The sequence below is a fragment of the Mytilus edulis genome, chromosome 9 (assembly GCF_963676685.1).
Source record: "Mytilus edulis chromosome 9, xbMytEdul2.2, whole genome shotgun sequence".
In the NCBI taxonomy this organism is placed as follows: domain Eukaryota; kingdom Metazoa; phylum Mollusca; class Bivalvia; order Mytilida; family Mytilidae; genus Mytilus; species Mytilus edulis.
In genome coordinates, this window is record NC_092352.1 from 87,093,840 (window position 1) to 87,120,571 (window position 26,732).

General features: G+C 31.2%; 1 protein-coding gene across 1 annotated transcript in view; it reads left to right on the forward strand.

The window, feature by feature from the left end:
• The window catches only part of LOC139489310 (zinc finger ZZ-type and EF-hand domain-containing protein 1-like), a 118,287-nt gene that overhangs the window by 42,537 nt on the left and 49,018 nt on the right, over nt 1-26,732 (forward strand). Inside the window, exons 41-66 of the mRNA XM_071275593.1 lie at nt 743-867; nt 1,608-1,687; nt 2,310-2,370; nt 2,729-2,802; nt 3,357-3,419; nt 4,107-4,183; nt 4,529-4,646; nt 5,477-5,658; nt 6,213-6,279; nt 6,696-6,759; nt 7,336-7,499; nt 8,095-8,291; nt 9,717-9,830; nt 11,200-11,243; nt 12,012-12,227; nt 12,779-12,903; nt 13,182-13,252; nt 13,567-13,648; nt 14,024-14,124; nt 14,631-14,802; nt 15,394-15,522; nt 16,128-16,430; nt 19,125-19,409; nt 22,547-22,647; nt 24,662-24,718; nt 24,934-25,044. Coding sequence (XP_071131694.1) covers nt 743-867; nt 1,608-1,687; nt 2,310-2,370; nt 2,729-2,802; nt 3,357-3,419; nt 4,107-4,183; nt 4,529-4,646; nt 5,477-5,658; nt 6,213-6,279; nt 6,696-6,759; nt 7,336-7,499; nt 8,095-8,291; nt 9,717-9,830; nt 11,200-11,243; nt 12,012-12,227; nt 12,779-12,903; nt 13,182-13,252; nt 13,567-13,648; nt 14,024-14,124; nt 14,631-14,802; nt 15,394-15,522; nt 16,128-16,430; nt 19,125-19,409; nt 22,547-22,647; nt 24,662-24,718; nt 24,934-25,044 — 3,183 coding nt within the window. The remainder of the gene's footprint in view (nt 1-742; nt 868-1,607; nt 1,688-2,309; nt 2,371-2,728; nt 2,803-3,356; nt 3,420-4,106; nt 4,184-4,528; nt 4,647-5,476; nt 5,659-6,212; nt 6,280-6,695; nt 6,760-7,335; nt 7,500-8,094; nt 8,292-9,716; nt 9,831-11,199; nt 11,244-12,011; nt 12,228-12,778; nt 12,904-13,181; nt 13,253-13,566; nt 13,649-14,023; nt 14,125-14,630; nt 14,803-15,393; nt 15,523-16,127; nt 16,431-19,124; nt 19,410-22,546; nt 22,648-24,661; nt 24,719-24,933; nt 25,045-26,732) is intronic.

Here is a 26,732-nt window from a genome sequence, read left to right on the forward strand (position 1 = left end):
AGGTTTAAGTATGGTCTACAACAGCAAGAACCAAACAGCAAGCTATAAAAGGCCAGAAAAAATGACTTGTGAGAAACCATTCAAATGAGAAAACCAACAGTCTAATCTATACAAAAAACTAGAAACACTTATGAACCACATCAAAACAGCAACTACTGAACATCAGGTTCCTGAATTAGGACAGGGGCAAACATATCCAGCGGGTTTAAACTTTTTATATATATATCTAAATTTGCTAATGTCTTAGGGTTAGTGAGGTAGACAATTACAGTTCCACTCTTGTGCGATGCTTAATCACTTTGTATGGTTCATCACTGTATTTAACAGCAATAACATGACAGTGAAGTAGGAACTGGTGACACTTCCAAGCACCTGAGTTCTCTCTAGTTAATTGTTGGGATTGTGTATCTCAAGTTTTGTTTGTACTGTTGTTAATCTTTTGATTTTTTTCTTTTTGACCAAGGTTTTTTCCGTGTTTTTTTTGTTAATTTGTGGTTTTTCAATGCCCCTTGGTATATTCTGCCAATTTCCCCCATTAATCCTGCCAAGTTATGAATAAATTGTCCTGAATGGACACACACATTAAGATGTTAACAAAGACATATTCTGACTTAAGACGACAGATATCTACTGTGTTATGTTGTAATTCTTATTTTGTGAATATTCAAAAACCCTACTTTTTATTTCAAAACTTGACAAATTGAATAGCAAAGTCACTTATATTATAATTATTTGTAAATAGGTGTCGAGACCATAACAAAGGACTACAAGTTGGAGGAGAAACTATAGAGAATGCTGTCATTGCAGTGTTTACTTCCCTTATATGGCATACACAACAACTCAGAGAAGATTTACAGAAATATATAGGTAGGTTATCATAGTTACACAACAATTAAAAGATTTACAGAAATATATTGGTAAGTTACAGTGGCTGCTCAACAACTTTAATGATCTAATTAAATATTTTGTTGATATATAAAAAAAAAAAGATGAAACAACTCTCATAATTAAAAAGACCAAATGACACAGAAAATAACAACCATAGGTCTCCATACGACCTTCAACAATGAGCAAAGCCCATATCACATAGTCAGCTATAAATTGCCCGAAATGTAAAGGTAAAAAATTCAAACAAGAAAACTAAAGACCTAATTGATGTACAAAATAAGAGCATGAAAAACAAATATGTTACACATAAACAAACGACAACCACTGAATTACAGGCTCCTGACTTGGGACAGGCACATACTTTCAAATAATTACAATAGTCACACAACAAGCAAGAGAGAGAGGATATACTAAAATATACTAGTTAGTTACCTTGGTTACACAACTGCGAAAACATTACAATAATATATTGGTAAGTTTACAAGACTGGGCAACATTTTAGAATTATTTTAGTATGAGGTCAGTAACTTAGAGAAAGTTTATAAATACATTTTCGATTAACTTTGCAATAATAAATCCGTTATCCATTGGAGATTATTGTGTTTCAGATGGTTCATTTGGATATTTTTTGCTTATTTATTTCACCTGTATTGGTTGGGGATATTTTTTTTATTAATGATTGTGCATTTACAGTTAAGTTAGATTTATTTTAATTTCAGCTGTATCCATTGGAGACCATTGTGTATCAGACGGTATATTACATGCTTATTCCACAGCTGAGTCCATCAGAATGCAATTGGTATGTATTTTGTTGCAATATACAGAAAGCAGAGATATACAAAATTAATCTACAACAATGTGATTTTAAAGAAATAGTAATAAGCACTTCAACAATTTTTTTCATTCTAAAAAAAAAAGAAGATGTGGTAAGATTGCCAATTGCAATGAGACATGTACAACTCTACACAAGGGACCAAATTAACACAGAAATTAACAACTATAGGTCACTGTACATCCTCCAACTATGAGCAAAGCCAGTACTGCATATAAGGCCCCGAAATGACAAAGTAAAACAATTCAAACGAGCTAACTATAAATGGATTAATTTATGTACAAAAAATGAAAGAAAAACAAATATGTAACACATAAACAAACAACAACCGCTGAATTACAGGCTCCTGACTTGGGACAGGCACATACATACAGTGGTATAACAGTACAACATAAGTACATTAGTCTTTCATCTTTCAGCAATGATTTAAAAAATACTTTTTGAACAAATGTAATATTTCCCCAGACATTTGAAACGTAGTTATTATGTATTGTGTACCAGGAATTATAGGCAAACATAAGCTTGCATTAACAGAAATGATTTCCCTGTGTCTAAAATTTCTTTTACATGCTATAATTTCTTTTGATAGCTACAACTTAAACAGAAAATAGCTGCAGCAGAAAAAGAAGAAGAAAATGACGAGGAACCTGGTAATTGTTTAGACCAATGATAACATTTAAAAGAAAATAAGTGAAAAAAAAAATCATGTTTGTAGTTTCTTAAAGGTCTGAAGGTGCACACTGTCCTAAATAAACATTTTTTACTTAGTGTAGAGTTCCAGGTAGCAGTATGGACGGCTGTAATAATTGCCTACATTCAAATGACTTATCTCCACTTTCATTTATAAGTTCAAAAAAAATTTAAATCAAGGTTGTTTGAATATTTTGATATCTTTTTAGCCCTAATTGTCACCTTACATTAGCAAAAATTTTTTTACTTAACCCTCAACCTATTTAACCCAAACAGTGCAAAAACAATATTTACATAGAAGCATATATATTTTTGCAGCATTGGTATGTAAAGATAAGGCTATGTACCTGTTGAAGTTTGCTGGTTTAACAAAGATCCAGTTAAAAAATGAGGTGAGTAATAGCATTAATCGTCTTTTAATAGCACTATTAGGTTATTGTATTATTTACTATGCACATGTAAGTTATAGTCCCGCTTTGAAAAAGTGGGGGTATACTGTTTTACCTCTGTCTGTCCATCCATCCATCAGTCTGTCCCATGAATATTTTCAGGAACTACAATACAAGGATTTCTGAAATTTGGTTTCAGGGGTTATATAAGTCACCTATACTAGTACTGTCTGATGCGTTTTCAGATTCAACACTCAACAAGTTCCTGTTTACCGAAATATTTGGGCGGATGTTTCATTAGTGAGCAGGAACACACAGTTTCACTTGTTTTTACTCGGTTTGAAGTGTTTTGAAAAAAATATTCTGTTTTTTAAAGGTTTATTAATTTTAGTTACAAAAATTACAGGTTAATTCATGTTTAATGCCAAATCAAATAGTTGTGTTTAAAGAAATTTTCAATATATATTTATTAAAGTAAATGATGTTTTGAAATGAATCCATGAGGAATAATTTTATAAGAATGGTGAACACTGACTGAATATGTTTCGAATTAACAGATGAGATCTAAAGCAGCAAAGCAGTGGAAGAAACTTTCTAACAAGAAAAATGAAAAAATTAAGGTATGATTTACCTCAATATTTCTCAATATACATTAACGGGTGGAATAACATCAAGAAATGATAGGTTGTGCAATCTTTGTGAATCAAGAGACGTAGGTGATGAATATCAGTATATTATGTCATGTAATGCTTTACATCAAGAAAGACTGAGGTTGTTACCACACTATTGTACTCTTCGTCCGAATATTTATAAATATCAACAATTGATGAGCTCTAATAATTATATTGTTCTTAAAAAACTATGTTGATTTATAAATATTATAAATGTGAGGGTCACTCCTCCTGGTTAGTTTGTAATTTAATGTTTATGTTTGTATTGTTCACATGTGCTTTAATATTAAATGTAATTGTTTATACATATATATTCTCTGTAACTTTGTAATTTGTAGTTAATGAGAAATAAAATTCATTCATTCATTATTAGTAGTCTAAAGATTTAAAGGTGAGTAAAGGAAATATCTGTTTTTCAATGTAGACATAGTGAACTATTTTACTTCATATAAACATGTAAATATCCCAAGTCAGAAACCTAATCATTGGTTGTCTTTTCTCATATGTAAATGGTTTTTTTTTCACTTTAAAATTTTTTGACTTGTTTATGATTTTGTATAGTTTACTCTTGTGATGTGCTATTGTATATTTCATCTTTTTTTAATTCATATTTAAAGTAATATTTTAATATTAAAGCTGGATGTCACAGACAAATACCCATCCTTTAGACTGGTGTTAGAATTTGTACAGGATCCAGCATGGACCACAGAAAGGTTTGTTATAAAGTTGTTTTTATATAAATAAAGTAAAAGAGAAACAAAATCTTGTCAATAAAAAGATAAACATGATTGTAAATGTTTGCATTCAGTTTAAGTTAAATTTACCACTTATTTTGTAACAGGTTTTTATATGTTTTAATACAGTACTGGTAATGAGCTGATTATGTATTTACAGTTACACCACCATTTAGTCAAGCAAGCTTCCTTTTAAAGTCTTATAAAGTAATATACTGATTATATATTTATCTATCATCTCCCCAATTTTGTTTTGAGCTCTATAATGTTTATAGAAGATATTTGTTAAAAATAAAATGGCCATTTATTTTGTGTATATTACAGAGTGAATAGAATGATTCAGGAGAGAGTGAACCATGCCAAGGCTGTATCAGATGTGTATTCCTTTACAGCAGAATTCCTCCGGATTCACTGTCTATCTGTCTCAAATGGAATTTTTCAGGTATGTTGGCAATGAATACAATACAACATAGCATATTGAATCAAGAAGCAAATTGAAGACTGAAAATACAACACATTACTACTCTGATAAGGCCACTCTCAAGATTATTGATTGAAGACACTTTTTTTTCTTTTACTACACTGCAACCTTTCTTGCAAGTTCAATCTTTGACTATGGGTAACAACTTTTATCAGGCCATAATTATACCCCCGCTTTAAAAAAGGGGGAGTATACTGTTTTACCTCTGTCTGTCAGTCCGTCCGTCCGTCCATCAGTCCGTCCGTCCGTCCGTCAGTCAGTCCGTCCCATGAAACTTTCGTCACATTTTTCTCAGGAACTACACATCCACCCTTTCTGTAATTTGGTATCAACATTTATATATGTCAGCCATACCGTGTGATGCGTTTTCAGATTCATCACTCGACAACTTCCTGTTTACCGAACACTTGTCTGATTTTACACATGATAGCCAAGTTGAAAATTTTCGTCACATTTTTTTCAGGAACTACAATACAAGGATTTCTGAAATTTGGTTTCAGGATTTATATAAGTCAGCTATACCGTGTGATGCGTTTTCAGATTCATCACTCGACAACTTCCTGTTTACCGAACACTTGCATATTTTTACACTATTAATATTATCCACTTGCGGTGGGGGTATCATCAGTGAGCAGTAGCTCGCAGTTTCACTTGTTTTGTCTGCACTCCGGAGTGTCTTACTTATTAAAACAGGAGACTTCTATACTTTAAAACAAATTAATATCCATAAAACAGGAGACTTCTATACTTTAAAACAAATTAATATCCATAGAAAACTTATTTATTTTCAGATTCCAGCTGTTCTATTCTTCCAAGAATTATTGTCCTATCAAGATGGCTTTGCTAAACACTATGCTGATGGCTTAGATGGTTGCGGTTTACAACAAGAGGCTAAGGTCAGACAAGCTTATTACCAGCTGATCAGAAGATTGTCTGAACCCTTCCATAATCTACACAAGCATGACTTAGACAAGTAAGTATCATAACATTTGTTTTTTGAGTTACTAATACATGGGTTTTGGGGGAATTTTATTTTCTTAGAAATAGTAATTGGATTACTGACTATGTGTATCTCCAGAAGTGTTTTCACTGTTAAAAGTTTTGAATTTTATTAATTCTTTATTTTTTGTTACTGTGGATTCATTCATTTTCATGGGTACCAATTTTCCTGGATTAAGGAAAATTAATATGTTAACTTAGTGGATATTTAATTTGGTGTTTTTGCAGAAGTCTGCATGCAAGCATATAGGAAATTAGTCATTCGGTGAAAATTCATTTTCAAGGTTCACCTATACCCACAAAATCCACGAAAATTGTCATTCAACAAATAATACTGAATCCACAGTAATACAGATTTATTATAATGCTTATGCTTTCAATACCATTTAAATTGTGCACATTTCACATAAAAGTCAGAAACGAACAGTCTCTGGTGTATGGTTGAACTTAACAGAATATAACAGTTCCAGTTAAATACAATATGCAAACAAGATTTGAATTATTCAGTTTTTAAACCTATATTTACAGGAAGATTATGCCAGCTTATGAGTTCATTCAGACATGTCTGTTACATCTCCTAGATATAGAATGGCAGGTAGGTGGCTCAATCAGATAAAATTTATAATTCCTTTATGTAAAACGCATTTGAAAATTAAATCTTGAAACCATAATTTCATATCGTCTTCTTCTACAGCCTATGCAAAAATCTTCCAATGATTTAAATACTATTTTGCATCATAACATCAGATAATTGAAAAAGAAGTTCTATTTCTATAGTTCTTACATACTTTTTTCGTAATTTCACAGTACACTTAAATTTTTATATTGCTGAAATCTGACATACCGTTGTTCAATTAGTAGTAAATTGATTGAACAGAAATTCATTTTACTGAAGTTCTATGGTGTTATGTCCATTGTTATGAAAACATGCTAACTCCAGTTTTTATTGCAGTTCCAGTGTTCATGCATAATATGTTTTGTTTTACTACTGATTATTTAATTTTTTTGTAGGCCTATGATCTGACATTTGTTACTGAAACCAAGTTACCCTCTCTGTACTTAGATGTAGCTAAAGGTATGGTTGACAAATAACTTCAATAGTAATTATTATTTGTAGCATATGTTAATTGTTGTCATGCACAACAGCTTATGGGAACATGTTGGTCATCTAGAATTGTCTGCATTACCATTCATGACACATCTTGTTAAACTATACTTCTTTAAAAATTGTCTATTAATAGAATTCCACCAAACTTGCACACAGATTTTTTTCCATGACATGAAGATGTAAAGGTGTTGTTTTGGTTTTTTATCTGAGTACTTTTTTGGTTACACTTTCTCATGTCTGCTTTTGTTATTTTAAAAGGCAGGTGGAAGTTGAAACACATCTTTCTTTGATAAACTCTGAGTCTCACACATTTTTATAGGAAAAAATATCTGTAATCTTGTTTGTAATTATTTGGAACATATTTTGTTCAAGTAATCACCAGAGAGTAAAGATTTGAATGATGTCTTGTTAGTTCTTATTATGCCCCAAAATTTGGATACAATCATTTGTAGGGTGCAGACATGATTATTATTAACTTCAATTACTTTTTCAAAGAGATATGGTTGATAGTTAAGATTAATATTATTTATTTTATATTGACAGAGACAGTAAAGATGAGGGATTGTATGGTAGACCATCAGGACGAGGACAATCAGTTAAAGGAGTATGAGAAGTTTATTAAGTGGTTTGAAGACTGCTCGTCTGGCTTTGAGGAGTGGTATGAGAAAAACAAAGTGGATGATCCAAAATTTAAAGAGGAAAAAAGGGTAATTTGTTTTTTCCACTCATTTTAATTAAGGAATGACTGTAATATTTTTTCTGTCTATGAAGAAATAACATAAAAAATTTGGTGCACACTGAATAATGCGTGTAGCGGGTTATTTAACAGTGTGCACCACACTTTTTATGCTATTTGAATAGACAGAAAAAATATTACAGTCATTTCTTATAATTTAATTCTAGATTCCATTTTAAACCATAGAAAACCATGATGACGTCACGGTCACATGACTAAATTATGTCTATGGGCTCATAACAAAATAATGTCAGCCAATCAGAAGACACCTTACATCCAAAATTAAATTATTAGCAAATAGAAACTGTCGTGTCTATTTTCCCTTTTTATATTCAGAGCAGATGTAGTTTGAATTGCATGTGATAAGCCCCACAATTTGTAAAACTTACATGCTTTTATTCTAGTATGTGTCTGCTCCTCATTTCCCTTAATGCCAATTTACATTCAACAAACTTCAAAGTGTACTCTATTTATAGAAATGAATTTCTTTGTTATTATCAGTGCAGATACATAAACACATTTTAATTCTTTAAATAAAAAATTATGCTTATGATATTTCTTAATAGCAAGTACAGATGTTTGTTGCCCGGTTTTGTGACCTACTTGAGGTGGAGATATCTTGTGATGGTTGTGGTGTGACCCTTCCTGGCAGAAGATACAGATGTTTACAGTGTAGTGATATGGATCTTTGTGCCACATGTTTTGCTGGGGGAGTAAAACCAGAAGGTGACCATGGTGATGACCATGAATTTGTCCATTTGGTGTAAGTACTGGTTGGGTTTTTAACTGTTAAAATGATTATCCTCATATGTCATTGGGTGTTCTACAGCAAAAGGGGGAAAAAAATCTCATATTTTCCACTCTGAAAAAATTGAGTGCAGCTCTCCTCTATATATAATTAAGCAAACAAAGTAGTGTTGTCAACAGTTAACTGGTTAACCATCGGAAGGACCGAATATTGCTAACAGTTTAACCGGACTATTTTTCAATCTTAGAAGATTTGATTCAAAAGTGTATTGAAATCATTAAAAAATTTTGTTCTATCTAAAAATTATCGTCTTGGTAATTAATTTGACAGATCAATTGTCCAGTAAAATTGATTGCTAATTTTAATCCATAAAAAAATATTAAATCAATTAGTACTTGGACAACTTGTCTATTAGCTAGGGGCAAGATCTTAAGTAAAAATAATTACTTTACATGTTTTTAAACAGTAGCTTAAGATCAGTAATCAGAATAAATTTTACGATTTTCTTCATTATATAAGTTTTGATCTGATATTGCGTAGGCCTACATCTGAAGATACAAGGCTACCGTAGTTCATATTTTAAACAAAACACCAACTTAAAAATTGTGAATGCAATTCAACCTGAATGTTATTAATGTATACTTGATGGTACGTGTAACAGGCTGAATAATTTCAAATTAAAACGTCCCACATTATTTTTCTGAGAGAAAATGAAGAAAAAAAAACGGTTTCAGAAATTTCAATTCTACAAGATGAAGAATTTTTTTTTATTTTTCAACCTGACATTATTACAAACGCCATTTATATATGGTGGTATTGGATATTTAACCAACTTCCACAGAAGTCCTCACAGACAAGCCTTATAATGACAAAGGACAAACTTCAATTCACCGTATTTTAAAAACGTACATTTGTAGGGTACTATAGATAAAGCCTTCAAATATCAACTTAAACTATGCCAGTTAACCTTTTAATCGGTTGAACGATTATCCATGTAACCGGTTAGGCAAAACTGTATGATTTGACAACACTAGAATAAAGTATGCCTTGCAAAAATCAATATGGGAACAGCCAAAAATTGCCACATCTTTTAATGATTTCAAGCTAAAATAGAATATTATCATCTTGTTGTTTTTGAAATAATACTTTATAGCTATAGGTTGAGGTTTTAGATGATAATTGACTCTAGTACAGTTTCTTGAAATAAGAGGTACATTGTAAATTATTTTTTGATAATCACATATAGTAGGTACAAGCATTTATTTTGAAAAATATCATCACTGTTTCACCTATATATATATCAGCTAATGTAATAACTCTAAAGCATATATTTAGGTTCCTGAATTTATTGAAACTAGTTTCATCATTGAAAAAAATAAAGGATTGAATTTGTATGAAATATTTATGTAGTGCACTAAAAATATTATTACTGTATTACAGATATAAGTGTAACATGTGCCAAGCCTTTATAGTGGGTACCAGAATACATTGTAACCAGTGCGAAGATTTTGATCTTTGTATTGGCTGTCATAACAAAGGATCTTACCCAAAGGAGTAAGTTTGTTTTGATTATGTCATTCTATTCATATACAATAATAATCAGATTGAAAAGTTTTGAAATAATATCTCAAACAATTGACTACAAAAGTGGTACAAGAATATTCATATCATGCATTTCTAAGATACTGTCAAGTGGTTTATTATCATATAGTTTAGATATGGGCATTTCAAAGATAAAACTTGTATATTTTAGTGGTTATTTTCACAGTTGTTATGCCCCATTTATGGGCATTATGTTTCCTGGTCTGTGCGTCCGTCTGTACGTACGTTCATCCGTCTGTACGTACATTCATCCGTCTGTCCGTCTGTTGTCAGGTTAAAGTTTTTGGTCGAGGTAGTTTTTGATGAAGTTGAAGTTCCGATCAACTTGAAACTTAGTTAACATGTTCCCTATGATATGATCTTTCTAATTTTAATACCAAATAAGAGATTTTATCCCATTTTCACAGTCCACTGAACATAGAAAATGACAATGCAGATGGGGCATCCGTGTACTTAGGACACATTCTTGTTTTTTATATGGCCCCGCAACGAAGTTGTCGGTGCTATATAGTTTTACCCTTGTCCATTATTCCGAAGTTCCATCATTCCAAAATTCCATAATTCCATCATTCCTTCATTCCGCAACAAACCATTATACAGAGTTTTTTTCTAAATGCCCTCAGATATTGGGCTGATTTTTGGTATGTAAGTTAACCATGATGAGTTACAGATCAAGTTTAAGTTTCGTTCTGCTCCACTAATATTTGCCGAAGTTACGGGCTTTGGACTTTGATAAATTATTGAAAAATCACAGTTATACAGATTTTTTCTCTATTCCCCTCCAGATTTTGAGCTGATTTATGATATGTGAGACTACCATCATGTTTGTGTCCACATGTGTTTATATTGAAATTGCAGATTTTTCAACTTTTTGGGGCGGGGCCATTCGTGTCTCATTGACACATCTAGTCTGACTCTGATTTTGTTGTGTCATTGTCGATATCCTACTACTGTAAATACAGAAATTATTCATTTGTTTTTATTATTGCAAAAAATGTGACATGGTTATAATCGCAATAAATAGAACTAGTACTTTTTATTTTAAATTTATGATATGAATACATGAACAGGATTTTCTGGAATAGTGCAAAAATTAAAATCGCATTAAAAAATGCATTAATAAATGTGTTCAATAATTTCTGAATTTACAGTATACTGTACATGTTATGATATACAAATTATAAGAAAGAGTATAGATATTTGCTTTACTAATTCAAATAAAATAAAATTTTCCTAATTTGTGTCAAAAGCAATTTTGAAGACAATAGAAGACAATCACATTATTTGGAATTGGGTGATAAATATTTATTTTTAATTTCAGACACAATACTGATCATGATATAACAAAGTTTCCAATGATTAAATGTAAGTAACAATGTTAGAAAATTATTGTAAAAAAAGGGTTCTTCAAAAGCCATATTAATGGTAAAAATTATGGCCAAAAGAAGATTACAGATAAACATCAGTCAACACAACACTCAACAGAAATCCAAAGATTTAGCAACATTATCCCTGCTAAAATCAGTGGAGAACATAAGTGATATCACTTATGATACAGTTGGATTTTATTGGGAATCACACTGTATCTTTGTTAATATATTTATTTTTGAGTCAAGGATTTTGAAAATGCAATACATGTATACATGTATAAAGGCTTCCACATTGTATAATTAAATGATTTGATATTCATCATGATTGTGGTTGTGTGTTCATTTGAAATACTTTACAGTTAAGTTTGCCTATTATTTTCCTTTTCTTATTACGCTACATTGTCTAAATCCCGTTAACAGATGCATGTTGTTTTTTTAGTACAATGTAGTTAGTGGCTTTGAACTATAGCTGTCAGTAATTAACTGTGAGTTCTCTCAGATCTGTAATTAATGGCTTTTTGTTGTTGGGATATACAAGTACCAAGTACCAAGTCACGTCCATTCTGTGTAGTATTTGTATCTATCCATGAGTTAAGCCTTTTCCAACTGATTTTGATAGTTCGTTCTTATGTTGTACTGTTACACATGGCCACTGTCCCAGGTTAGTGGAGGGTATGTATGTATGTACCTGTCCAAAGTCAGGAGCCTGTAAGTTCAATTAATGTTTAATTCTTTTCTGATCATAATATTCTTCCTGTTTCAGTAAAGACATCCCAAAGTTCTGACTCTATGATACAAGCCTACATACACCAACATGTATGGCTGCTGTTTACAGTACAAGCTTTAGCTACAGGTGATATAATTCATAATAATAATCAGTATCCTGACCCAGATTATATCAAGTTAGCAGCCCAGTTACAGAGTCAGTGTATAGATGCTGTCACTCACTGTCTACAACAAGTACCAGATGATGCTGAAGGTAACAACTAAATTCAATTTAAAATTTCCTTTGCTACATCAATTATATTTTTGACGTGATGCATTAGGATGATTTTTGCTGAAAACTTTCATTTTTGTTGTATTCAATGAATCCATCGTTGCCTTTTTCTTTTTAATTTCATATTTTGAAAGCCTAAGAGAAGACCCCTCCAAAGACCTTATATTTTCTCCTCTTTTAGAAAGCATATTTTAGCAAGAGCACTCACTGCCTTGAAATTTATCTCATGTTCTTCATACAGTTCTTTATGACAATTTTTGTCTCCTAGGTGATTGCTCAAGTTAGAAATAAAATTAAAAACCTTATACAAACTTTTAAGAGCTTATATATCCCAAAAGGACCAAAAGTACAGTCAAAGCCGAAACAAGGAATCAGAGTTATGCACGAGGTATATACATAGAATGACTAATTTCTAGCTTTAAGTTTTGAGTGAGCTTTATGTAACAATTTAATAAGGAATGACATTTTGCAATATGAAAGTATTGGTTTTGTTATAGTAGTTTTAACTTTACATGACTTGTTTATTGTTTTAGATGGAAGTAAAGATATCTTACAAGAAGGGAGGTCACTAGAACAAAGACAAGAAGAAGCTTTTGCAATTCACTCCCAGGAGAGGGTTATGGGATTACTTGGAGCTATGATACCAGCAGATTCAAAGGTGTGTATTCACATTTGTTTGAATTTAATTATCATAATAAATGTTTCAAAAGTCTTAACATAAATTTTGAAAAAAGATAAAGTTGTTTTAAAAATATATATAATGGTATATAATTCAAAGATATTGCTTCATGTGTAAAAATGTACCAATACATTGATGAAAATAAACTTTTCCCCGATCCACTAATTGGTCTTCAACAAATGTTTGTTTTACTTTGTTAATTACATTGAATATATACTATCATCGTGATCTGAATCCTTCATTTTATATTATTCCAGAGTACACTACCAGGAGTGACGTTTAATTTCTCAACAGTTGAGTTTATACAGTTACTCTTCAAAATAGCTAAGTGAGTATAAAATATTAACTGTTTAGGAGCAAGGGAAGTTTAATTGATTTACAATTTATTAACTATGATTTGAATTTCAACAACATACCTGAAAACCACTAACCCTGTGTTAAAATTCTCTGTATTTTCAAATAATATTTTTTTATAGAACGACTATATTCTATTGAAATTTACTTATTTCTGGTAATGCACTTAACAGTCAATGTTGTAAAATTTAACAAAGTTTTAAGTCTTTTACATATCTATGTCTTCATTTTTATCAAACAATTGTTGAGAGAAGACTTTCATATTATAATATTTATGATTTATAACAGGGGAGAGAGTGGCCATGAAGTCAACACACAACATCTAGCTATGGGATTGTTAGGTCCATTGTTGAAGAAATCATCACCTAAGGTATTTATTTTCTGGCTTTGTGGATATTTTCTTTTTGGATAATGCCTTCTTAAGCATAAGATAGTACATGGAAAAAAAACTCATTTCAAGTAAAAAATCTGCATGCCTGTAAATTTGATTTTTGTTGTAAAATATACAATTTTGCATAAAACATGTGTTTATCATAAAATTATCAATCAATTCAATGTTCAAAAAAAATAACATAAATGAAGCATTTTGGTTAACAGATATTTATCTATTTTTAAACAGTTTGAAATATGCAGATCTATGACAATCTAAGGGAGGTTATACTGTTTAGGAACTATTATTCTAATTTTTTGATGCATTTATATACTCTGACATGATCTTGAAAATATAGTTGACTATTTACACTAGGTAGCAGATGAGGCAGTCATTACTAAGGATTGGACCAGTGAAGTTGAAGGTCAAAAGTCAATCAAATATCTCTTCTCCTTTGGAGCAAACTGTTTAGAAAAGTAAGTCAGATATATGTTTTTTATTACTATAAGTTGATACAATTAAATGACTGGTCAAGTCAAAGACTCCAAGGTCATCTTAAATGTGACATGAAAAGTGAAGATGTGCTAACTTTGTGGAATTTCAGTTGTCATTTCTGATGCCTTTTAGTATAAATATTGGCACTACAAATTACAATATAAAAACATACTATTGAAAACACTAACCCAATATGTACTAAACTTTTATTAAAGGATATCTAGGACTGTTTTAAATGGAGAATGAAGTTATTATTGTACTCTACCATGATCATAATTTGATAATTATATTGAATTGTATGAAATAACTAAAACTTAAAAAGCCGGATAACTTTGAATTAACCAAAATAGTTTTTCTTCTTGATACACTGTTTTTTAGTGTCTTTTTTTCTTCACCTCTAAAGCTTCTTTTACATTGAAATCTTTGCTGTTTACACAGGGTCTATATTTTGCCATTTTTGCATCAATATTTCAATTTTTTATTACAGATGGGGATTAGAATGGGCGTGTTCTGTGGCCAGGATATTACAGAGTTTATACATATCTAGTGAGTGGAAGATGGTGATCCATCAACACCTCACACACTGTGTGTTATCTATGACAGACAAACCAGATCTACAGTCTATATTTGCACTGTTTGTAATGGCTGGCTTCCCTGAGGTATATTGATGTGCTTACAAATTCTTATTCTAATATTTTTCTTGTATTGTCTCTTTTGAAAGTCAAAAAATATTAGAATTCTCTGTAAACCTAATTCCCATGACAATACCATAGATTTATTTGATTTTTATGCCCCATTTATGGGCATTATGTTTTCTGGTCTGTGTGTCCGTTTGTTTGTTCGTCCATTCGTTATTCTGTCCGTCTGCCCGCTTCAGGTTTAAGTTTTTGGTCGAGGTAGTTTTTGATGAAGTTGAAGTCCAATCAACTTGAAACTTAGTACACATGTTTCCTATGATATGATCTTTCTAATTTTAATGCCAAATTAGAGATTGTTCCACATTTTCACGGTCCATTGAACATAAAAAAATGATAGTTGGGATGGGGCATTTGTGTACTTTGGACACATTCTTGTTTTTCTTTATCATTTATCTTTGATATGAATTGAGCTTTTGATTTTGCCATTTGATTATGGACTTTCTGTTTTTAATTTTCCTCAGAGTTCAGTATTTTTGTGATTTTACTTTTTATACATACAAGCACTGATAAATTGATGTGCTAAAACATTGATCTGTTTTTGTTATTTTTTAGGTACTTACAATAGGAACATTGGTCCACTTTAGTCATATAGGAACAGAGCAAACGGGTGTGGTCCTAAAACATTTCCCTGATAAATACCAAACTCTAGTCATCGACATCAAAACAAGGAAAAGACATACAGTAAGTTAAACCTACATTTGTATCTCCCTTATCATATTCAGATAACTTTTCCTCCTTTCAAGTTTGTTATTACTAACACTGCAGTATTTCAGAATATAGGCGCTAAAATTCCCCTGTCATAAATGAGCTAAAATTTTATTTCAAAGGGGAAAGAAAGTAATGACAGAAGATGATTGGCTGGTGAACAGCTGACCCTTATATCTGTAAAACTCAAATAGATGAAGGACAGACAAGTCTGTCAAGCTGTAAATACAAGAATTTTGTGTCAAATTTTAAAAACTGCAAAATAAGTATACTTTAAAAATGAATGAAATTTATTAGATATTGATAAAGTCCTCAGAAAACTAATGAATTCTACATGAAGTAATTCAGATTTTCATGGTCCACTATGGTAGATGTACTTTATAATGCAGGTTGCAACTTTTTCTGGTGAACACATGATTTAGGTTTGATCAGTTATAAGATTTTGCTTTGAAAAAATTATGTTTCAGAAGATTTTCCAGCATACTTGGACTCTTTATTTAGTTGTCTTTTAATAAATGTTGAACTGTCCAAGAATATATGTTTTAATCAAATAGAATTCAACTTTTTTAATTTACCTTCAGATAAATGATAAATTTATTGATTGCCTCAGTATGGTAACAGAAGTATGGGATACAGATCACTTTAGTGTTTTTATACAAACTGTAAAAAGTATTACAGCTAAGATCAAGACTGATGAAGATATTTCTGTGGAGGCAGTGTGGGTGTTATCTCTAAGCCTTAAAGTCCTTAGCAACAACTTAAAAAAGTTAGGACAGACTTATTATGCTACAGAACTTTTTGAAGCCAGTTTTATTCAGTGTCTGGTGTATTTATCAAGTAAAGGAACAGATTTCAGTCAGCAGTGGCTTATTAAAGATTTGGAGGTAAATTATAGTATCAAAATTTTTATAGTAAATGCACATCCTGGAATTTAAATTTTCCAAATATTTTTTTATTATGTGGACTCCTCATGCATTTACCTCAATTTATAACAAATGTTTGTTCATTTCCTTACAAAAATATTTTAGATTAAGGTGGTACCTAACAGTACAGGGAGATAACTCTGTAAAGTCAGCTAAACGTTTTAATTCAGTTCAGTTCAGTTTCTTGTATATTCCTCCATTAATTGTGGAGCACTACCCAAAGGGTATAGTTTTAGCAACTATGTACACCTTAAAACATAAGGAAACAAATAATTATATACAGATGACTGAATTTGGTTATAATAATCACTAAATGATAAATATCATAATTAATTCAATGGATTGTCATCATAAAGTTTTAAAAGATATATAATAATTCATATGTGCTGGGTTGTAAGAAAATTTTAAGAGACAACTGCATATATTTACAAATAAGAATTAAAATGGTCTCAAATTAAAATTACTTATAATTATTAGTTAAGAGTGCTATAAATACATCAGGAACTATAATGAAAATTATATTTTATAAGACTTATGTAAAATGGTAGGGGTTTGGAAAAATTTTGAGCTAATATATATACATAAATTTTCTTCACAGTTTATTTTACTATATGGGGATCTTGTCATTATTCTTTAAATTATAACTGATATCTTACAATTTTAAAAAGAGAAGATTTATTTTAAATACATGTACTTATAAGTCATAAAATAGTAAGATGATATACTATTAGTAATGAACTGTTTTATTTTAAAAAGTTTGCTTATACTGTACTTGTGATCAAGTTTTTTATCCTTTTTGTGCGCAGCAAGTGCATCTCATAACACATATTTCTAGCCAGAGTTTCAATGCTTTCATACACAGTTGAGTAACAGTTTATGTCTTTGCTAGTACAGTCCATTATGAGCTGCAGTAAATTCCCTTGTTGTATGATCTTCTTGTATGTTGAGGTATCAATTTCATCCATTGTCAGTTCAATTTTTGAGCAGTATTTAGATCTTATTTGCTCTAATTCTTTGCAGTGTAGAATAAAATGTTCTAGATCTTCATTTCCCTGTTCACAGATTGTACACATCGGGTTAACTTTCGGATCGAACTTAGCTCTTTTGGCTTGGAATATGTACGTTTGAGTACTTATTCTTGCTTTTATTTCTCCTGCCTTTACATCTTTACTATTGTTTTTTACACTTTTCCATATATTGTGAGCTTCATTTAATGGATTGTTCTGTATCTCTATGTATTTAAGTGATGTTTTTTCCATTTTTTCATTATGGCATTCATTTTTCCAGTATTCCTTGATCTTTATTCCTACTAGTCTTTTCCATTCGATTTTATTCAGTGGATTTTCTATGTAGTAGCTGCTAGATTTCAAATTGTATTTTGATAGAGTTTTTTCTACTCTGTTGATAAAGTCTTTTCCTCTTAGGTCTGAAAATGCTATTTGTCGGCGCAGAATTTCACATTCTATGGTTCCTGAATTTCGAACAATATTCATGAAGAGGGTAAGTACATTTTTGTCTAATGTGATGGCAATAGGTTCTGCTCCTACCAGGGTATATACAGCCATATTTGCTGTATTATTTGGAAGTCCTTGAATTTGTCGGAGGATTTTTCTCTCTGCCAGTTCTAGCATATCCTTTTCTTTTGCAAGTAGGTTCATCACCTCAAGTCCGTATATGCTTCTTGGTACTGCATATGTTCTCCATAGCTTGTATGCGACCATTGGTGAGAATCCCCTTCTGACATGTAACCCAGCTCCAAGAAGGCTGTATATTGTTGCCCTTCCGGTTCTTATTCTTTCTGAGATATTTGCACGGTTTTGCTCGTTTCTTTTGATACCTAGATGTTTGGTTTCATTGGTTATATTGATGTCATTGTCTTCAAATTGCAATGTTGATATGTTTGAGCCTTTTGCATTGTATAGAACAGCTTCAGATTTAGTTGGATTGATTTTGACTAGATCTCTGCTTGTATGGTGTTGCACTATGTCTACATTGTGTTGTAAAGGGAATGTTAAGCTTCTCAATGATCAAAATTGGTGCTTGTCAAACTGCTATGTAACCAGTGTAATTTTTCTGACAAAACGGTTGGTTCAAAATTTTTGAAATTTTTATGTTTTTGTTAGAGGATCAAAGTAAATACATTGTTCAAATTTTATGAAAATTAATCGAGCCAAATTAATTTTAGTGAAAGTGTTGGGTACCACCTTAATTTGAAGAAACTACTAAAGAAATGCTACCAATTCATATTTTAAGGACAAAATGTCAACTTTCATGTTGGGGAGAAATTTTTTAGTTCCTAGGATTAAATTTGTGTGATTTCATACAATTTCAGCGGAAAAATATGTGATTAGTTTTGAAATTTATTTTTATCTAATAAAAAGTAAATCACAAAAATACTGAACTCTGAGGAAAATTCAAAACCGAAAGTCCTTAATCAATTGACAATTCAAAAGCTCAAACACATCAAACGAAAGGACAAAATCAAAAGCTCAAACACATCAAATGAATGGATATTAATTTTGGAGAGCTAGTAAAGCCAGTATATAATCATATATGTTTTGTTACATTTAAAATATATCCCCTTAATTTCAGGTTCTGTCCCTGATGTTGTATACAGATGGCGTGAACACTTAAAATATATCTCCTTAATTTCAGGTTCTGTCCCTGATGTTGTATACAGATGGTGTGAACTCAAGTACAAAGAAAGGAAGACACCCTTCATTCCCAGAACCACCTTCTATTGTCTCATTAAAAACTATGAAATCCAAGGATAAAAAATCAGGAGATGACAAAGAAAGTCTGCTGTCTACATCTTCATCTTCAATATCATCTTCTCCTTCGTCATCTGATGATGATGAGAATGTAGCAGATGACACAGAGAATGATGATGTCAATACTATATTCCCTGACGCAGACGATGATACAAAGGGAATGTTTAAGGTTAGAGTTCAATAAGTATTAATAGTAGTTACGGTAAATGTAAATTCAGAAATTATTGTTAGGTTTTTATTATTGCAAAAAATGTGACATACATGTAGTTATAATCGCAATGATTTAAAATCTCATTTTGAAATTTTTTATATGTCATAATGCATTAAATAGGATTTATCTTAAAGTCAAATGAAACGAGTGACCGGTGAAAAATAATGTTATTCCAATTCTTGAACCAATGCAGACAAACATCATAAACTTAGTCTTCTGCGCACGATTTTATCATTTTTTTTGCATAAATTTTGTATAATAGTCCATTTTTTTTTCAATCGGTCAGTGTTGTTGTGAAAATATGGCAGGTAATTAAAGTTCGTGTTTTGAAGCCGAAGCTTAACGATTGTCACAACGTGGATATTGAGCACGTGTTTAACATGTTCAATCAGATAATAGTTTATTTTAAGGACATCCATGTGTATTGCGATCACCGGATTTTTACGAGATGGGTCACACTGAGGTCACTTTTAATACAGAAAATATGTTAAAATAAAGTAAACTTCTTCTAAATATGAACAAATTAAAGAATTTTCTTTAGAAAAAAGTATATGTACATAAGTTTTATAATGAAAACTATCCATTGAGTTATAAAAAAACCCATATGCATTATTTTTTTTAATTTGAGGTTTCTTATGACTTTAACATCGCTAAAAATAACATCGCATTTTAGTCTTAAAAGTCAAAATCGCAATAATAAATGCACACAATAATATCTGACTTTACAGTAACATGCTGTGTAAAAAAAAATTGTTGTTTTGTTGTTCAAATATTGAATAAACAGGACACAGCGACCCAAAGACAGAAAAAAAAACCAAAGACAAGTAGAGATCAACATGCATTCATCAAGTTATTTTGCCTAATTTAAAATCTACAGGGTGAACGGGGAAAGTGTTGTATCCAAAGTAGCTTTTCAGCTTCTTTAAATTTCTTAAATTAAATATCTTAAACAATTTAGTTACTCATATAAAAAAGAAGATGTGTTATGATTGCCAATAAGACAACTGTCCACAAGAGAACAAAATGACACAGACATAAACTTCAGTCTATTATATATGAAGGTATTATGAATGCCAAAACCGGCAAAATTTTGACTTGGCATAACAGATACAAAATCTGCATGCCACTTGCACCTAGTATATCAGTTCTTGCTTTCTAAAATTTTCACAGATAAATACCCTTTTTGGAAAGATTAGAACTTGTTCTAAATCTTTACTAAGGCACCGGCCTCCCATACAACACGACAGGTTAGCTACTGTTAGTAAATGTATTCACACTGAAATATAGTTCCCTATTGTTCTCATGTATGTGCACATAATACACATCTAAACTGAAAAAATGGGTATATTATTGGAGCAGTTCATTTAAGAATGTATGTCATTAAAAGAGGGACGAAAGATACCAAAGGGACAGTCAAACTCATAAATCTAAAACAAACTGACAACACCATGGCAAAAAAATGAAAAAGACAAACAAACAACAGCACACATGACACAACATAGAAAACTAAAGAATAAACAACACGAACCCCATAAAAAAACTAGGGGTGATCTCAGGTGCTCCGGAAGGGTAAGCAGATCCTGCTCCACATGTGGCACCCGTCGTTTTGCTTATGTGATAACAAATCTGGTAAATAGTCTAATTCGGTAGGTCACATTCATGAAAGGGAAGGGGATTGTAGTTACGACGTAAGGAACATATCCAATATCATTTGTGAAACGGTTATTCCATAACGGTCAACCAACTCGTGATTAATTAATGTGTGTTGATGTGCAAGCTTTTTTTTAAAAACATTTTGATTAGGTAATTGGGTATTGATACAATACTAGTATGATTGACAACTGTCATTATCACTAAACAATAAGAGACAAGGTAGCCCTTTTATTAACAATTGACCACATTTAACTTATCAACCTCAGTCTTACATAATTATACAGACCCTGCAATATACAATAGATCTTAATATACAAATATTTGACCTCATAATTGAATACACAAATGTATATATTAGATGTTTGATATATATAAAGATGATAGATTTATTTATTGCCTATAACTTTTGATCTACATTACATTAAGTGATTCTGTAAATTATATCTGAAAGATAAATGATTAATGGATTAACAAGATCTTTAAAAAAATGAAATATGAATATAAATATGAATATATAAAAGGTATTCAAGTAAGGCCTATAATTTGCTTAATAAATTTCCAATAACCATCTGTATATAATCAAAAATTTAGATTAGTTCACTTTTTTTTTTATCAGGAATTGGCTTGAAACAGTTTTAAAATTGTAAAACTTTTAATTTTAACAAACCATTGTTTATTAGTTTATTCCCCATCAATCATTATGTCTATTTTAGTCATTTGAATTTTTATTAGAAGTGAATATATATTTTTGCAATCAAGAAAGAATTCACATTTCAATAAAAATAAGTTTTTAATTTGTTTACGTTGAAAAAGTACATTTTCAATGCCCTGTGTTGAAAAATACTTAAAAATATTGATCAAAAGGCACTGTACAACTTTTAATCTTCAATGTCATATAACCTCTGTTTCAACTTACAAAATGCCCCGAAAAAATATTTAGATTATTTTTGTTGACACTTTAAAGTTCTTAGCTGGTTTAGATTTTATGTCTTTCAAAGGTAGTTGGTAACATTTACTAGAAGAATTTTTGATATGCAATTTTATGTTTTTTTGAAACATGTTCAGAACAGGCAACATTATTTGGATAAGATATTAACTGCAGTTTAAATAAAATTGTGTGAATTAAGAGACCCATATTATTTAGTTTGAGCTCATTTTATCCTCATACTTGAAAAGCACGTTTCCTTCTAAAGACCTGCTGTTAATGCAATTTTCAGCAATAGTTCTTTATTAATGTTCATCCCCCCCCCCCCCCCCCCACCATTCTATAATATGAAATTATTCAAACTACTCTCCTAATTTTTCCATGAGTGATTTCCATCACTTTGATTTGTAAAGTGTTTTGAACCAAATCAATATCATTTTATCACTTAGCATATAGTCAATTTTTATAATATGGTTCTGATATCTGTATTAGCTCAGCTATCATTTGTATATTTCAGTTTTTCCATGGTGATTGTAAAGTTCCATTAGATGTACTCAGAGCTATATATGATATGAATGATAAAAATACTTCAGAGTGTTATAAAGCACTCATAGAAAAGTAAGTGTTACAAAATTCTACTATCTGTCTTATTCATAATGTTGTATCTGTCGCTCAATTTTTAAAGTTGGGCCTTTTCTTTTTACTATTCTGATCAGTGTCACAGTTCATATCTCCCATCGAATTAAACAGAGTTTTAACTAGTTTTTAGCTCACCTGGCCCGAAGGGCCAAGTGAGCTTTTCTCTTCACTTTGCATCTGGCGTTGGCGTCGTCGTTACAAAAATCTTCTCCTCTGAAACTACTGGGCTAAATTAAACCAAACTTGGCCACAATCATCATTAGGGTATCTAGTTTTAAAAATGTGTGAAGTGACCCGGCCAACCAACCAAGATGGCCATCATGGCTTAAAATAGAACATAGGGGTAAAATGTAGAATTTGGCTTATAACTCTGAAACCAAAGCATTTAGAGCAAATCTGACAGGGCAAAATTGTTTATCAGGTAAAAATCTATCTGCCCTTAAATTTTCAGACAAATCAGACAACCGGTTGTTGGGTTGCTGCACCTGAATTGGCAATTTTTAGGAAATTATACAGTTTTTTGGCTATTATCTTGAATTTTATTATAGATAGAGTTAAACTGTAAACAGCAATAATGTTCAGCAAAGTAAGATCTACAAATAAGTTAACATGACTAAAATTGTCAGTTGACCCCTTAAGGAGTTATTGCCATTTATAGTCATTTTTACCAATTTTTCGTAATTTTTTCTAATCTTTTACAAAAATCTTCTCCTCTAAAACTACTGTTCCAAATTTAACCATACTTGGTCTTAATCATCATTGAGGTATCTAGTTTAAAAAATGTGTACAGTTACCCAGCCAACCAACCAACCAAGATGGCTGCCATGGCTAAAAATAGAACATAGGGGTAAAATGTAGATTTTGGCTTCTAACTCTGAAACCAAAGCATCAAGAGCAATTCAGACATGGAGATAAATTGTTTTGCAAGTCAAGATCTATCTGCCCTGAAATTTTCAGATGTATCCGACAACTGTTTGTTGGGTTGCTGCCCCTGAATTGGAAATTTTGAAGGAAATTTTGCTGTTTTTTGTTATTATCTTGAATATTATTATAGATAGAGATAAACTGTAAACTGCAATAATGTTCAGCAAAGTAAGATCCACAAATAAGTCAACATGACCAAAAAGGTCAGTTGACCCCTTAAGGAGTAATTGCCCTTTTAAGTCAATTTTTGTAAATTTTGTAAATTTTTGTAAATTTTAACAAAATATTTTCCTCTTTTACTAATGGGCCAAGTTCATTATAAATTGAGATAACTGTAAGAAGCAAGAATGTTTAGTTAAGTAAGATCTACAAACACATCACCATCACCAAAACACAATTTTGTCATGAATCCATCTGTGTCTTTGTTTAATATGCACATAGACAAGGTGAGCGACAAAGGCTCTTAAGAACCTCTAGTTATGGTCAACATTCACATTAAATTGGTTATACCTAAAGCTTCTGAATATGGTAATTGATAATTCTATGGTAAATTATTTTATACAATGTTCATGTTTTGATTTAATAATTTCTGAGCCGTGGTGTAGTGGTTAGTACATGGGACTACTAACACAAAGGTTCCTGGTTCGATTCCCGGTTCAGGATGAAAATTTCAGGGACTAAATTTTCGGCTCTCCCTTGACACCATTTGCGAGTATGGCCTTGTGGAAACGATGATAGTCCGTCTGAAGGGACGATAAATGGGTGACCCGTGTTAAGAGAGAGCCATATCTCTTTTAGTAAAAGACACCCTTGTAGATTACAAAAAAGAGCAGGCTAATGCCGCTACAAGGCAGCACTCGCACCTGCAAAGTGGAAAGGGATTAATGTAAGTTGCAAAACTTGTTTCACAATCCACTATAAATAAATATGTTTGAACTAATGTTTGCATACAATGCCAAACCTCATTACACACAATATGATCCAATTTACACTTTCCCTGTGATGATATATGTCATAGAGCTAACTTTATTGAACAACTGGTTTTATGAAAATTCTCTTTGTTTTTCAGTCTGGAAAGTTCAGCATTGCAGACAAAGGATGAGATTATGAAGATGGCACTCAAATGGTAAGTAGAGATTTGTAAATGTTTGGGAACTATAAAATGTAACAATATATAATTGTTATAACTTTATTTTATTTGAAAATTAAGACTCTAAATAATTAAGGCTCAAGCAACAAATATGTGCCAGTCATTTCCATTTTTAGCTGCATTGATAAATGATGCCTTGTTGTCCATTGGTCAACAACCTCACGAATAAGTATACTCAATTTATGTTTCAGGGGAGGACGTCTGACTGCATCTACACAAGAAGCTCCAGTAATGTCTACTGACTCTGAGAAACTAATAGATACAGGCATCTACTATCACCAAGTCATACAGTCACAGAATAAGTAAGTCTATCTTTTATTCATTTCACAAATTTAAGCACAGAATTTGTAAGGGTCATTGTTCACTTTCACAATCACTTGTGATCCATGCTTTAAACTTGACCTGTAGACCCACCCACTATTAAGACCTTGTTTTGGTGAAATGAGCCAAAATTCAGCTCAACGTTTTAATTAATTTGTGTTGTTAAGGCAATATCAAGCTTCTTAATGATCAAAATTATTGTTCGTCAAACTGCTATATAACCAGTGTAGTTTTTCTGATAAAATGGTTTGTTCAAATTTTTTATATTTTTTTCAATTTTCAAACTAAATACTTTGTCAAAATTTTATGAAAATTAAACGAGCCAAATTAATTTTAATGAAAGTGTTGGATACCACCTTAAGGATGTACTTAGGTGAGGTTTGGAATTTGTGTCAAATGTTCGAACTCCTTGGTTTTTTTTTCTCCATACAATACAATGTAAAATATTTGGCCCCATAACACCCATTTATTTTTTTCATATAAGACTTTTAAAATAGCTCATAAAGGGTCATTTGCCAATATTTAAGCAGATTCTTTATTTTCTTTCACTTGATTTGAGTCCAAAATAATACTAATGCAAAAATAAGGAAAAAGTCTGAGTCAGCCATTTCCCCGCCATATTTTAAAAATTGTTTTATCTCGAAAGGAGATCCATGACCTCTCAATATTTTTAGCTTAATTTTTTTCCTTAAGTAATGCTCTTCTGAGTTATAGTATCAATTTTAAATTCTTGATTTTTTTAATTTCACAAACCCTCACCTAAGTACATCTTTAAGTGAGGACTTGGCACTATTATATCCTAGAGAACTTAAATTTAAGGTGGCTGATGATGGAAGTGTTTAATGACTCAACTATTTAGAAATACTTTTTGTAAATGCAAATTCTCATATAGCATGATGCATATATATTGTGTGTTATTTATGAATAAGAAAGGTGTTTGATACTTCTAAATATCACTGATAGTCCTAATATTGTTTGCTGTAAAACCTGAATCATTGGTGTTTTGTCATAAGAAGCTACAGATAATTTTATAGTTCCAGTACTTTTAGGTCTGGGACAAGACAACAGCTTGAAAATACAAGTTTTATAAAAAAGAAGATGTGGTATGATTACCAATGAGACAACTATCCACAAAAGACCAAAATGACACAGACATTAACAACTATAGGTTACTGTATGGCCTTCAACAATTAGCAAAGCCCATACCGCATAGTCAGCTATAAAAGGCCCCTATAAAACAATTCAAACAAGAAAACTAACGGCCTTATTTATATAAAAAAAAAATGAACAAAAATCAAATATGTAACACATAAACAAACGACAACAGCTTGAAAATACAAGTTTTCCCCATTTGATTATTGAATCAGTTGTCAATGTTCCAATGGAAACTTTGTTATAAACAGTGTACTATCAATATTTGATGTATAGTCAAATGGTAAGAAATTTAATCTCTTCTAGTGTTGGCCTTAGGATGTAGAAAATTGCTGGAAAATAAACAGTTTTCCTTGAAAAAATGTGATTCCCAGGGGATTGGGTTAGACTGGTAGTTATTGAAAGTAACTCGTATATTTCAATTTTCTAAATAAATAATTGATAAAATGAAAATTCTCAAGTAACTCTGAATAGAATTTTCCCAAGATGAATTTAAAATTCACCTTCTAAATTGAAT